Here is a 14,618-nt window from a genome sequence, read left to right on the forward strand (position 1 = left end):
ATAAATTCTCCTTTTGACCTTTCTTTTTGTTCTTCCTACATAAATTAAACTACAACTTCATATTAGCACATAGACAGCATAGGTGGTATTAAAAGTGGCCCTACAATTAATTTTGAATTGCTGTGATTTGTCCCAATTGTGGACTGTGTCACCTGTTTTAATGTTCGGGCAATAAACAGCAATTTAGATGGCCACATTTGTATAAACCATCATTAAGACTAAGCCACATGGACACAGTCCCATCTAATCTTGTGCCAAGATGTTTTTCAAATTTTGGTTTCTTTTGAAAATGACATCTGGTCTCTCCCCTAACCCTTTACATAAAACTGGGTCTAATTTTAGAACATCCCAGTGTTTGGATAGGGCTGATTTAATGTTATTTGCTCCTACACTAAAGGTGGTAATGAATGTGACATCTTCCTTTCTTTTAGTCATATTTGAAGGTTTAAGAAGAAGTTCCCTCGGAGTTGAAAAACTCTTACTCCTTGCTTTTTCAACCAAATCTTCATTGAACCTTTTTGGATAAATTTCTTCTCTAGAATATTGGCCTCGTTGTTGAAATCTATATTTATAGTGCAGTTTCTACGTATACACTGAAACTGCCCCAACGGACATTTGCTTTCCAGCTGTATAAATGGCCGCTATGTGCATTTAAAAATCCATTGCTGTCAGTAGATTTTCTGAAATTGTTAACGGCCACTAACTTGGTATCTGGATTACAAAACAGGGTGAGATCTAAAAAAATCAATATGGCTGTCCTCGACTCGGATGGGAAGGACCCGTGGCAGGCATTGGCATTGATGAAATTAAAGAATTAATCTGCTACTTGCACTTCCCCTTTCCATATTATAATGATATTGTCGATATAACGCGATACATTACAATATTGTCAGAATACCAATCTCTGTTGCTGGGCATAAAACATGACAACTTCTCTCACGTGAAAGGGAACAGTGAATTACTGTAAAGCAATGCAGCCTGAGAGTGTACAATGCAACATACACAATGTATATAAATAACAAGTATTCTTATTGCTAATTATTCACATGTAATTAGAGAAAGCAACTGAAAATATTCCTTATCTTTTATTTTTTATTCTGCTTCATTTGTTTTTTCACAGTATATGAAGCAGGCAAGGCTGCGAAATCAGGATACCCCCCTCCGGTGCCCACCGCCTGCCCTCCATATTACATCTCCACCATTCCTGTGGCCCCGGTTCCAGCTCCGATGTTAATGGAAAAACAACATGTGCCGCCTCTGGTACAAAGCGACTCATTAGGAGGGCAGAATGGTAATTTGGTTTTCTAGTCTTTATTAACCCTGTGGTTGTTAGAGAAGGCTGCAGGCACAGCATATACTGAAAAATGCCCTAACCTTGATGTTCTCTTTGTCCTTGGAAAGCTAATTAAAGGGATATGTCAAAACTAAAGCGCATAATAGCTTTCTAATTTTATACAGATCCTTTTTTTCAGTACACCACATGTATTAGCAATAGTGCTTCTGTATAAAGCTGTCACTGTTCCTGTGATGGGTTTTACGCTGCATACCTGCAGAGCATATGTGCATAGAGCTGATAGTGGGGTTTATCAAGTTGATGGTTTATTTCATTTGACAATATGTTAAAGGTACATGAAACTTAAATTCTTTCATGACTCAGAGAGAATACAATTTTAAACAACTTTCCAGTTTACTTGTATTATCTAATGTGCTTCATTCTCTTGGTATCCTTTGGTTAAGAAGCAGCAATGCACTACTCAAAGCTAAATTGGAAAAATTATAGATTGGAAAGCTGTTTAAATTTACACGTTTTATCATGAAAGAAAAAAATGTGTGTTTCATGTCCCTTTAAAAGCCACCACCATCTTTCTGAGCAGATGTGTATATGTACAGTACATATGCTTCTTGTGCACCCATGCAGAGTAAAAGCTTGACTGAAATAGTAAAGGCCTTAAAGGGCCATTGGATACAGTAGAATTGTATAATCCACAAATGCACAATAAAAGGACAATGCAAAATCATTAAAGATTGCTTCATTTCCCTGTCAACTGTATCATGTCACAGCTATCAGCCAATTACAAACTCATATATGTATACACTCTGAACTCTTCTTGCCCATGTTCTGTAGAAGCTGGTGCCGCATAAAGTGTGCATATAAAAAGATTGATAATAGAAGTAAATGGAAAGTTGTTTAAAATTGCTGCTCCATCTGAATAATGAAAGTTAAATGTTGACTGTTCGTGTCTCTTCAAGAAGACCCATTTGCTAATTCATGTGTATTGCTTCTGTGCAAAACTGAGATGCACTTATGTATGTGTCAGTTTAACTACAATGTCATTTTACCATCTAACAGTGTTGATGCCTTTTATTTATTTTTTTATTACCAACAGTTTTACCTAAAAAAAGTTATTTTAATTTTATGTCTAGATTATCTCACATAGCCTCATATCTAATTACTGTTTCACAATGCTATTCATTTATAAGCAGCCTAGGATTTTTCCCCCCTTCTTACCACTTTCGTTGCCAGGAGCCTTGACATTTTTTGGACCAAGAGGCCAAATACATTTTTACCATTTTCCTATTTCTCTGGACATCATTCTTATCTGCATTTTCTCCTGTTAAGTGTAGTCAGTCCACGGGTCATCCATTACTTATGGGATATTAACTCCTCCCCAACAGGAAGTGCAAGAGGATCACCCAAGCAGAGCTGCTATATAGCTCCTCCCCTCTACGTCACACCCAGTCATTCTCTTGCACCCAACTAATAGATAGGATGTGTGAGAGGACTGTGGTGATTAAACTTAGTTTTTATATCTTCAATCAAAAGTTTGTTATTTTAAACGGCACCGGAGTGTGTTGTTTTCTTCTCAGGCAGCATTTGAAGAAGAATCTACCTGAGTTTTGTGTATGATCTTAGCGGACGTAACTAAGATCCATTTGCTGTTCTCGGCCATTCTGAGGAGTGAGGTAACTTCAGAACAGGGGACAGCGGGCAGGTTCACCTGCAAAGAGGTATGTTGCAGTATATTATTTTCTAAGGAATGGAATTGACTGAGAAAATACTGCTAATACCGATATAATGTAAGTACAGCCTTAAATGCAGTAGTAGCAACTGGTATCAGGCTGATATGTATGTATGTTTACACTTAAGTATTTCTGGGGAATGGCACTTCACTGGGAAAATACTGTATGCATATAACTTTTAGCCTAACTTGCAGTGTGAGCGACTAGCAGCAGGCTTTTAATGACATTTCATAAATTTGATTTTAAACGTTTGCTGGCATGTTAAATCGTTTAATTATCTGAGGTACTTGGTGAAAAATTGTTTTGGGCGTTATTTTCCACATGGCTGTCGTTTGTTTTGAATTAAAACAGTTTACTGAGCTTCCCTCACTGTTGTATTGTGAGTGGGAGGGGCCTATTTTGGCGCTTTTACTACGCATTAGAAATTCAGTCACAGTCTGCCTTCTTCTCCCTGCATGATCCAGGACGTCTCTACAGAGCTCAGGGGTCTTCAAAACTAGTTTTGAGGGAGGTAATCACTCACAGCAGACCTGTGAGACTGTGCTTTGACTGTGATAAAAACACTTATATTTTCAATTGTTATCCGTTTTTTCTGATATTAAGGGTTAATCATCCATTGCTAATGAGTGCAATCCTTTGCTAAATTTATACATTTACTGTGAAAATTTGGTTTCTATAACTAATCCGGTTCATTGTTATTCAACTGTGACAGTTTTTGTGTGCTTCTTAAAGGCACAGTAACGTTTTGCATATTGCTTGTAAATTCAGTTGAAAAGTATTTCCAAGCTTGCTAGTCTAATTGCTAGTTTGTTTAAACATGTCTGACACAGAAGAATCTCTTTGTGCAATATGTTCAAAAGCCAAGGTGGAGCCCAATAGAAATTTATGTACTAATTGCATTGATGCTACTTTAAATAAAAGCCAATCTGTACATGTTAAGCAACATTCACCAGACAACGAGGGGGAAGTTATGCCGACTAACTTGCCTCACGTATCAGTACCTGCATCTCCCGCTCAGGAGGTGCGTGATATTGTAACGCCAAGTACATCAGGGCGGCCATTACAAATCACTTTACAAGACATGGCTAATGTTATGACTGAAGTTTTGTCTAAATTGCCAGAACTTAGGGGTAAACGAGATCACTCTGGAGTGAGAACAGAGTGCGCTGATAATGCTAGGGCCATGTCTGATACTGTGTCACAGAACATGAGGACGGAGAGCTTCATTCTGCGGGTGATGGATCTGATCCAAATAAACTGGATTCAGACATTTCTAATTTTAAGTTTAAGCTGGAAAACCTCCGTGTATTACTAGGGGAGGTGTTAGCGGCTCTAAATGATTGTAACACAGTTGCAATCCCAGAGAAAATGTGTAGGTTGGATAAATATTTTGCGGTACCGACGAGTACTGACGTTTTTTCCTATACCTAAGAGACTTACTGAAATTGTTACTAAGGAGTGGGATAGACCCGGTGTGCCTTTCTCACCCCCTCCTATATTCAGAAAAATGTTTCCAATAGACGCCACCACACGGGACTTATGGCAAACGGTCCCTAAGGTGGAGGGAGCAGTTTCTACTTTAGCTAAGCGTACCACTATCCCGGTGGAGGATAGCTGTGCCTTTTCAGATCCAATGGATAAAAAGTTAGAGGGTTACCTTAAGAAAATGTTTGTTCAACAAGGTTTTATATTGCAACCCCTTGCATGCATTGCGCCTGTCACGGCTGCGGCAGCATTTTGGTTTGAGTCTCTGGAAGAGACCCTTGACTCAGCTCCATTAGATGAGATTACACACAAGCTTAAAACCCTTAAGCTAGCTAATTCATTTATTTCTGATGCCGTAGTACATTTAACTAAACTTACGGCTAAGAATTCCGGATTCGCCATTCAGGCGCGCAGAGCGCTGTGGCTAAAATCCTGGTCAGCTGATGTAACTTCTAAATCTAAATTACTGAACATGCCTTTCAAGGGGCAGACATTATTCGGGCCCGGTTTGAAAGAAATTATCGCTGATATTACGGGAGGTAAAGGCCATGCCCTGCCTCAAGACAGAGCCAAACCAAGGGCTAGACAGTCTAATTTTCGTGCCTTTCGTAACTTCAAGGCAGGAGCAGCATCAACTTCCTCTGCTCCAAAACAGGAAGGAGCTGTTGCTCGCTACAGACAAGGCTGGAAACCTAACCAGACCTGGAACAAGGGCAAGCAGGCCAGAAAACCTGCTGCTGCCCCTAAGACAGCATGAAGTGAGGGCCCCCGATCCGGAAACGGATCTAGTGAGGGGCAGACTCTCTCTCTTCGCCCAGGCTTGGGCAAGAGATGTCCAGGATCCCTGGGCGTTGGAGATCATATCTCAGGGATATCTTCTCGACTTCAAAGCTTCTCCTCCACAAGGGAGATTTCACCTTTCAAGGTTGTCAACAAACCAGATAAAGAAAGAGGCGTTTCTACGCTGTGTACAAGACCTTTTACTAATGGGAGTGATCCGCCCAGTTCCGCGGTCGGAACACGGACAAGGGTTTTACTCAAATCTGTTTGTGGTTCCCAAAAAAGAGGGAACCTTCAGACCAATATTGGATTTAAAGATCCTAAACAAATTCCTAAGAGTTCCATCGTTCAAAATGGAAACTATTCGGACAATCTTACCCATGATCCAAAGAGGTCAGTACATGACCACAGTGGATTTAAAGGATGCCTATCTTCACATACCGATTCACAAAGAACATTACCGGTATCTAAGGTTTGCCTTCCTAGATAGGCATTACCAGTTTGTAGCTCTTCCCTTCGGGTTGGCTACGGCTCCAAGAATCTTTACAAAGGTTCTGGGCTCTCTTCTGGCGGTACTAAGACCGCGAGGAATTTCGGTAGCTCCGTACCTAGACAACATTCTGATACAAGCGTCAAGCTTCCAAACTGCCAAGTCTCATACAGAGTTAGTACTGGCATTTCTAAGGTCGCATGGGTGGAAAGTGAACGAGGAGAAGAGTTCTCTCTTACCACTCACAAGAGTTCCCTTCTTGGGGACTCTTATAGATTCTGTAGAAATGAAAATTTACCTGACAGAGGACAGGTTAACAAAACTTCTAAATGCTTGCCGTGTCCTTCATTCCATTCAACACCCGTCAGTGGCTCAATGCATGGAGGTAATCGGCTTAATGGTAGCGGCAATGGACATAGTTCCTTTTGCACGCCTGCATCTCAGACCGCTGCAATTGTGCATGCTAAGTCAGTGGAATGGGGATTACTCAGATTTGTCCCCTATGCTGAATCTGGATCAAGAGACCAGAGATTCTCTTCTATGGTGGCTTTCTTGGCCACATCTGTCCAGGGGGATGCCCTTCAGCAGACCAGACTGGACAATTGTAACAACAGACGCCAGCCTACTAGGTTGGGGCGCTGTCTGGAATTCCCTGAAGGCTCAGGGATCATGGACTCAAGAGGAGAGTCTCCTTCCAATAAACATTCTGGAATTGAGAGCAGTTGTCAATGCCCTTCTGGCTTGGTCTCAGTTAGCAACTCTGAGGTTCATCAGGTTTCAATCGGACAACATCACGACTGTGGCTTACATCAACCATCAGGGAGGGACAAGGAGTTCCCTAGCGATGATGGAAGTATCAAAGATAATTCGCTGGGCAGAGTCTCACTCTTGCCACCTGTCAGCGATCCACATCCCAGGCGTGGAGAACTGGGAGGCGGATTTCCTAAGTCGCCAGACTTTCCATCCGGGGGAGTGGGAACTTCATCCGGAGGTCTTTGCCCAAATACTTTGACGTTGGGGCAAACCAGATATGGATCTCATGGCGTCTCGCCAGAACGCCAAGCTTCCTTGTTACGGGTCCAGGTCCAGGGACCCGGGAGCGGTCCTGATAGATGCTTTGACAGCACCTTGGACCTTCAGGATGGCTTATGTGTTTCCACCCTTCCCGATGCTTCCTCGTTTTATTGCCAGGATCAAACAGGAGAAAGCATCAGTGATTCTAATAGCGCCTGCGTGGCCACGCAGGACCTGGTATGCAGATCTAGTGGACATGTAATCCTGTCCACCTTGGTCTCTGCCTCTGAGACAGGACCTTCTAATTCAGGGTCCTTTCAAACATCAAAATCTAATTTCTCTGAAGCTGACTGCATGGAAATTGAACGCTTGATTTTATCAAAGCGTGGATTTTCGGAGTCAGTAATTGATACCTTAATACAGGCTAGGAAACCTGTTACCAGGAAAATTTACCATAAGATATGGCGTAAATACTTACACTGGTGCGAATCCAAGAGTTACTCATGGAGTAAGGTTAGGATTCCTAGGATATTGTCTTTTCTACAAGATGGTTTAGAAAAGGGTTTATCTGCAAGTTCTTTAAAGGGACAGATCTCAGCTCTGTCCATCCTTTTACACAAACGTCTGTCAGAAGTTCCAGACGTTCAGGCTTTTTGTCAGGCTTTGGCTAGGATTAAGCCTGTGTTTAAGACTGTAGCTCCACCGTGGAGCTTAAACTTAGTTCTTAACGTTTTACAGGGTGTTCCGTTTGAACCCCTTCATTCCATTGATATCAAGCTGTTATCTTGGAAAGTTCTGTTTTTAATGGCTATTTCCTCGGCTCGTAGAGTCTCTGAGTTGTCAGCCTTACATTGTGATTCTCCTTATCTGATTTTTCATTCAGATAAGGTAGTTCTGCGTACTAAACCTGGGTTCTTACCTAAGGTAGTCACTAACAAGAATATCAATCAAGAGATTGTTGTTCCATCATTGTGCCCTAACCCTTCTTCAAAGAAGGAACGACTTCTGCACAATCTAGACGTTGTCCGTGCCCTGAAATTTTATTTACAGGCAACTAAAGATTTTCGCCAAACTTCTTCCCTGTTTGTCGTTTATTCTGGACAGAGGAGAGGTCAAAAAGCATCTGCTACCTCTCTCTCTTTTTGGCTTCGTAGCATAATACGTTTAGCCTATGAGACTGCTGGACAGCAACCTCCTGAAAGGATTACAGCTCATTCTACTAGAGCTGTGGCTTCCACTTGGGCCTTTAAGAATGAGGCCTCTGTTGAACAGATTTGCAAGGCTGCAACTTGGTCTTCTCTTCATACTTTTTCCAAATTTTACAAATTTGACACTTTTGCTTCTTCGGAGGCTGTTTTTGGGAGAAAGGTTCTTCAGGCAGTGGTTCCTTCCGTATAAAGATCCTGCCTGTCCCTCCCGTCATCCGTGTACTTTAGCTTTGGTATTGGTATCCCATAAGTAATGGATGACCCGTGGACTGACTACACTTAACAGGAGAAAACATAATTTATGCTTACCTGATAAATTCCTTTCTCCTGTAGTGTAGTCAGTCCACGGCCCGCCCTGTTTTTTATGGCAGGTCTAAATTTTAAATTATACTCCAGTCACCACTGCACCCTATAGTTTCTCCTTTCTCGTTTGGTTTTCGGTCGAATGACTGGGTGTGACGTAGAGGGGAGGAGCTATATAGCAGCTCTGCTTGGGTGATCCTCTTGCACTTCCTGTTGGGGAGGAGTTAATATCCCATAAGTAATGGATGACCCGTGGACTGACTACACTACAGGAGAAAGGAATTTATCAGGTAAGCATAAATTATGTTTTTTTGTTTGTACATGATCCCAAGTGCTGACCAGTAGATCAAGAGCTTGTTGTGTCATTACACATATTTCCCAGAACCGGTAGTGAGTGTTCTCCCCAGGACCTTTTTAGCGGGTCCAACATTAGGCTAAAATTAGCTAAAATTAAAAGATGTTAAATTTTGATTGCACAAATTATCATTAAATACATTTATGTTAAATTATGCAATTAATTTGTGCTTTGGATAGCAGAAAATTATATCATATTAGAAAATATTACGCTGCCCCCACCCGGCTACTTCATAATGCCAATTGGCTACTTCATAATGCCACGCGGCTTGCACAATTTTCTGTGGACAAGAATGAGTAGTAATACAATTGCCTAAATAAATATGTGCAATTGTTTGCACCACAAGTTTTTATGCATTAGTAATTTGCTATTCACAACAACAACATGGTTCTCTGAGGAATGAAATGCGTCAGACAATCTCTACAATATGGCGTGCTGTCACCAACCACTTTTAAAGAATAAAGAGATAAATTCTTACTAAAAGTGAACATTCTGCCGACCTTCATACATTTTTGGATTTAGACGATATTGTTCATTCTTTGTTGGTAATATTTGCCTGAAAAGGAACATTACAAGTCACTTTTAAAATGTACAGTAATACTTTTTTAATTCAATTAGAAGCATTTTGCAATAGAGATAAATATTCCCAAATCTGGAATTCCAAAATCCAAACTTATTCTGAAATCCAAACTTCTTAATTATTATTTTTTTTAAATAAAATTATCAAAAATTACTATTTGTTCCCGTATGTAAGTCACAAACTTCTCTGCCTATGTCTTTGTTTTTTTTTGTTCTAAAATGGAAGTAATATTATATATTTATTCAAAACAACAATTACCTTTCTGATTACAGTGCTGTACTATATTTCTGATGATACTTTGTATACAAAAATTATACAGAACTACCTTTAGGTTGCATGTATAAGCTGTATTATGACAAGTAAATATTGCCTAAATGAGATAAGAAATTGTTGTTTACACTTGGTTCCAAACCGTCTCATTTAAACGATACAAATATTCCAAAATCAAAGCCTTTTCCAGTGCCAAGCAGTTTGGAGTTTTGCAAGAATGCTTCTTTAAAAATGCATCAAAACTTATTTCAAGAAAAAAAACCATGCAAGCAACCCTTTACCAATAATGTTAGGCCACATAAACCCACATTTCTTTCATGTAATTAGCAAGAGTCCATGAGCTAGTGACGTATGGGATATACATTCCTACCAGGAGGGGCAAAGTTTCCCAAACCTTAAAATGCCTATAAATACACCCCTCACCACACCCACAATTCAGTTTTACAAACTTTGCCTCTCATGGAGGTGGTGAAGTAAGTTTGTGCTAGATTCTACGTTGATATGCGCTTCGCAGCAGGCTGAAGCCCGGTTTTCCTCTCAGAGTGCAGTGAATGTCAGAGGGATGTGAAGAGAGTATTGCCTATTTGAATACCATGGTCTTCCTCTAGGGGATCTATTTCATAGGTTCTCTGTTATCGGTTGTAGAGATTTCTTCTCCTACCTCCCTTTTCAGATCGACGCTATATACTCTTATATACCATTACCTCTACTGATTCTCGTTTCAGTACTGGTTTGGCTATCTACTATATGTAGATGAGTGTCTTAGGGTAAGTAAGTCTTATTTTATTTATGACACTCTAAGCTATGGTTGGGCACTTTATATGTAAAGTTCTAAATATATGTTTTAAACTTATATTTGCCATGATTCAGGATAATCAGTATTCCTTCTTTCAGACTGTCACTTTCTTTTTTTTGGGAAAATGCATATGAATAAATATTTTTTCTTACCTTAAAAATTTCAATTTGACTTTTTTCTTTGCCGGCTGTTAGGCTCGTGGGTGCTGAAAATGCTTCAATTTTTTGCGTCATTTTTGGCACAACCTTTTTTGTCGGAAGTTTTCACGTGGTTGCGTCATTTTTTGACGCATGTGTGTTACAGACGTTTTTTTGCGCCAAAAAATGTGGGCGTCATACTTGGCGCCAGTTTTTTTCACATTATTTCAGTCTCACTTTTTTGTTGCTTCTGATTGCTAGAGGCTTGTTTGTTTTGCATTTTTTCCCATTCCTGAAACTGTCATTTAAGGAATTTGATAATTTTGCTTTATATGTTGTTTTTTCTATTACATATTGTAAGATGTCACAACCTGACCCTGGATCAGAATCTACTTCTGGAAAGACGCTGCCTGATGTTGGTTCTACCAAAGCTAAGTGCATTTGTTGTAAACTTTTGGTAACTGTTCCTCCGGCTGTAGTTTGTGTTAGTTGTCATGATAAACTTTCTAACGCAGATAATGTCTCCATTAGTAATAATCCATTACCTGTTGTTGTTCCTTCAACATCTAATGTTCAGGATGTTCCTGTTAATGTAAGAGAATTTGTTTCTAATTCTATTCGGAAGGCTCTGTCTGTTATTCCTCCTTCCAGTAAACGTAAAAGGTCTTTTAAAACTTCTCATATTTCAGATGAATTTTTAAATGACCGCCATCATTCTGACTTATCTATTTCTGATGAGGATCTATCTGGTTCAGAAGATTCTGCCTCAGATATTGACACTGATAAATCTTCATATTTGTTTAAGATGGAGTTTATTCGTTCTTTACTTAAAGAAGTGTTGATTGCATTAGATATGGAGGAGTCTAGTCCTCTTGATATTAAATCTAATAAGCATTTAAATTCAGTTTTTAAACCTCATGTAGTTATTCCAGAGGTTTTTCCAGTTCCTGGTGCTATTCCAGAAGTAATTTCTAGGAAATGGAATAGTCTGGGTACTTCATTTACTCCTTCACCAAGCTTTAAGAAATTGTACCCTTTGCCATCTGATAGATTAGAGTTTTGGGAAAAAATTTAGTTGATGGGGCTATCTCTACTCTTGCTAAACGTACTACTATTCCTACGGCAGATAGTACTTCTTTTAAGGATCCTTTAGATAGGAAGCTTGAATCCTTTCTAAGGAAGGCTTATTTATGTTCAGGTAATCTTCTTAGACCTGCTATTTCTTTGGCTGATGTTGCTGCAGCTTCCACTTTCTGGTTGGAGGCTTTAGTGCAACAAGTGTCAGACCATAATGCTTATAGCATTGTTAAACTTCTTCAACATGCTAATAACTTTGTTTGTGATGCCATTTTTGATATCATTAGAATTGATGTCAGGTATATGTCTGTAGCTATTTTAGCTAGAAGAGCTTTATGGCTTAAATCTTGGAATGCAGATATGACTTCTAAGTCAACGTTGCTTTCTCTTTCTTTCCAAGGTAATAAATTATTTGGTTCACAGTTGGATTCAATAATTTCAACTGTTACTGGGGGGAAGGGAGCCTTTTTGCCTCAGGACAAAAAATCTAAAGGTAAATATAGGGCTGCTAATCGTTTTCGTTCCTTTCGTCAGAATAAGGAACAGAAGCCTGACCCTTCCCCTAAAGGAACAGTTTCCGTTTGGAAACCTTCTCCAGTCTGGAATAAATCCAAGCCTTTTAGAAAGTCAAAACCAGCTCCTAAATCCGCATGAAGGTGAGGCCCTAATTCCAGCACAGCTGGTAGGGGGCAGGTTACGATTTTTCAAAGATGTTTGGATCAATTCGATTCACAGTCTTTGGATTCAGAACATTGTTTCACAAGGGTACAGAATAGGTTTCAAGGTAAGGCCGCCTGTGAGAAGATTTTTTCTCTCACGCATTCCAGTAAACCCAGTAAAGGCTCAAGCGTTTCTGAAATGTGTTTCAGACCTAGAGTCGGCTGGGGTAATTGTGCCAGTTCCAGTTCTGGAACGGGGTCTGGGGTTTTACTCAAATCTGTTCATTGTACCAAAGAAGGAGAATTCCTTCAGACCAGTTCTGGATCTAAAATATTGAATCGTTAGGTAAGGATACCAACATTCAAAATGGTGACTATAAGGACTTTTCTGCCTTTTGTTCAGCAAGGGCATTATATGTCTACAATAGACTTACAGGATGCATATTTTCATATTCCAATTCATCCAGATCACTATCAGTTCCTGAGATTCTCTTTTCTAGACAAGCATTACCAGTTTGTTGCTCTTCCGTTTGGCCTAGCAACAGCTCCAAGGATCTTTTCAAAGGTTCTCGATGCCCTTCTCTCTGTAATCAGAGAACAGGGTATTGTGGTATTTCCTTATTTGGACGATATCTTGGTACTTGCTCAGTCTTTACATTCTGCAGAATCTCATACGAATCAACTTGTGTTGTTTCTTCAAAGACATGGTTGGAGGATCAATTTACCAAAGAGTTCCTTGATTCCTCAGACAAGGGTAACCTTTTTAGGTTTCCAAATAGATTCAGTGTCCATGACTTTGTCTCTAACAGAAAAGAGACGTCTGAAATTGGTTTCAGCTTGTCGAAACCTTCAGTCTCAATCGTTCCCTTCGGTAGCTTTGTGCATGGAAATTCTAGGTCTCATGACTGCTGCATCGGACGCGATCCCTTTTGCTTGTTTTCACATGAGACCTCTTCAGCTTTGTATGCTGAACCAATGGTGCAGGGATTATACAAAGATATCACAATTATTATCCTTAAATTCCAATGTTCGATCTTCTCTGACTTGGTGGTTGGATCACCATCGTTTAATTCAAGGGGCCTCTTTTGTTCGTCCAACCTGGACTGTGATCTCAACAGATGCGAGTCTTTCAGGTTGGGGAGCTGTATGGGGATCTCTGACAGCGCAGGGGGTTTGGGAATCTCAGGAGGCGAGATTACCAATCAACATTTTGGAACTCCGTGCGATTTTCAGAGCTCTTCAGTTCTGGCCTCTTCTGAAGAGAGAATCGTTTATTTGTTTTCAGACAGACAATGTCACAACCGTGGCATATGTCAATCATCAAGGAGGGACTCACAGTCCTCAGGCTATGAAAGAAGTATCTCGGATACTTGTATGGGCGGAATCCAGCTCCTGTCTAATCTCTGCGGTTCACATCCCAGGTATAGACAATTGGGAAGCTGATTATCTCAGACGCCAGACGCTACATCCGGGCGAATGGTCTCTTCACTCAGAGGTATTTCTTCAGATTGTTCAAATCTGGGGACTTCCAGAAATAGATCTGATGGCCTCTCATCTTAACAAGAAACTTCCCAGGTATCTGTCCAGATCCAGGGATCCTCAGGCGGAAGCAGTGGACGCGTTGTCGCTTCCTTGGAATTATCAACCTGCTTATATCTTTCCGCCTCTAGTTCTTCCAAAAGTGATTTCCAAAATCCTAATGGAGCATTCGTTTGTACTGCTGGTGGCTCCAGCATGGCCTCACAGGTTTTGGTATGCGGATCTTGTTCGGATGGCCAGTTGCCAACCTTGGACACTTCCGTTAAGGCCAGACCTTCTATCTCAAGGCCTATTTTTCCATCAGGATCTCAAATTATTAAATTTGAAGGTATGGAGATTGAACGCTTGATACTTAGTCATAGAGGTTTCTCTGACTCAGTGATTAATACTATGTTACAGGCTCGTAAATCTGTGTCTAGGAAGATTTATTACCGAGTCTGGAAGACTTACATTTCTTGGTGTTCTTCTCATAAATTCTCTTGGCATTCTTTTAGAATTCCTAGAATTTTACAGTTTCTTCAGGATGGTTTGGATAAGGGTTTGTCTGCAAGTTCCTTAAAAGGACAAATCTCTGCTCTTTCTGTTCTTTTTCACAGAAAGATTGCTAATCATCCGGATATTCATTGTTTTGTACAGGCTTTGGTTTGTATCAAGCCTGTCATTAAGTCAATCTCTCCTCCTTGGAGTCTTAATTTGGTTCTGAGGGCTTTACAGGCTCCTCCGTTTGAACCTATGCATTCTCTGGATATTAAATTACTTTCTTGGAAAGTTTTGTTCCTTTTGGCCATCTCTTCTGCTAGAAGAGTTTCTGAGTTATCTGCTCTTTCTTGTGAATCTCCTTTTCTGATTTTTCATCAGGATAAGGCGGTGTTGCGGACTTCATTTAAATTTTTACCTAAAGTTG

At 40.2% G+C, this 14,618-nt stretch overlaps 1 protein-coding gene across 2 annotated transcripts in view; it reads left to right on the plus strand.

The window, feature by feature from the left end:
* ILDR2 (immunoglobulin like domain containing receptor 2) overlaps positions 1-14,618 on the plus strand; it is a 988,453-nt gene that overhangs the window by 910,268 nt on the left and 63,567 nt on the right. For both annotated transcript variants that reach the window (XM_053705868.1, XM_053705867.1), the window contains exon 6: positions 1,121-1,291. In XM_053705868.1, coding sequence (XP_053561843.1) covers positions 1,121-1,291 — 171 coding nt within the window. The remainder of the gene's footprint in view (positions 1-1,120; positions 1,292-14,618) is intronic.

Source organism: Bombina bombina, chromosome 3 (assembly GCF_027579735.1).
Source record: "Bombina bombina isolate aBomBom1 chromosome 3, aBomBom1.pri, whole genome shotgun sequence".
In the NCBI taxonomy this organism is placed as follows: Eukaryota; Metazoa; Chordata; class Amphibia; order Anura; family Bombinatoridae; genus Bombina; species Bombina bombina.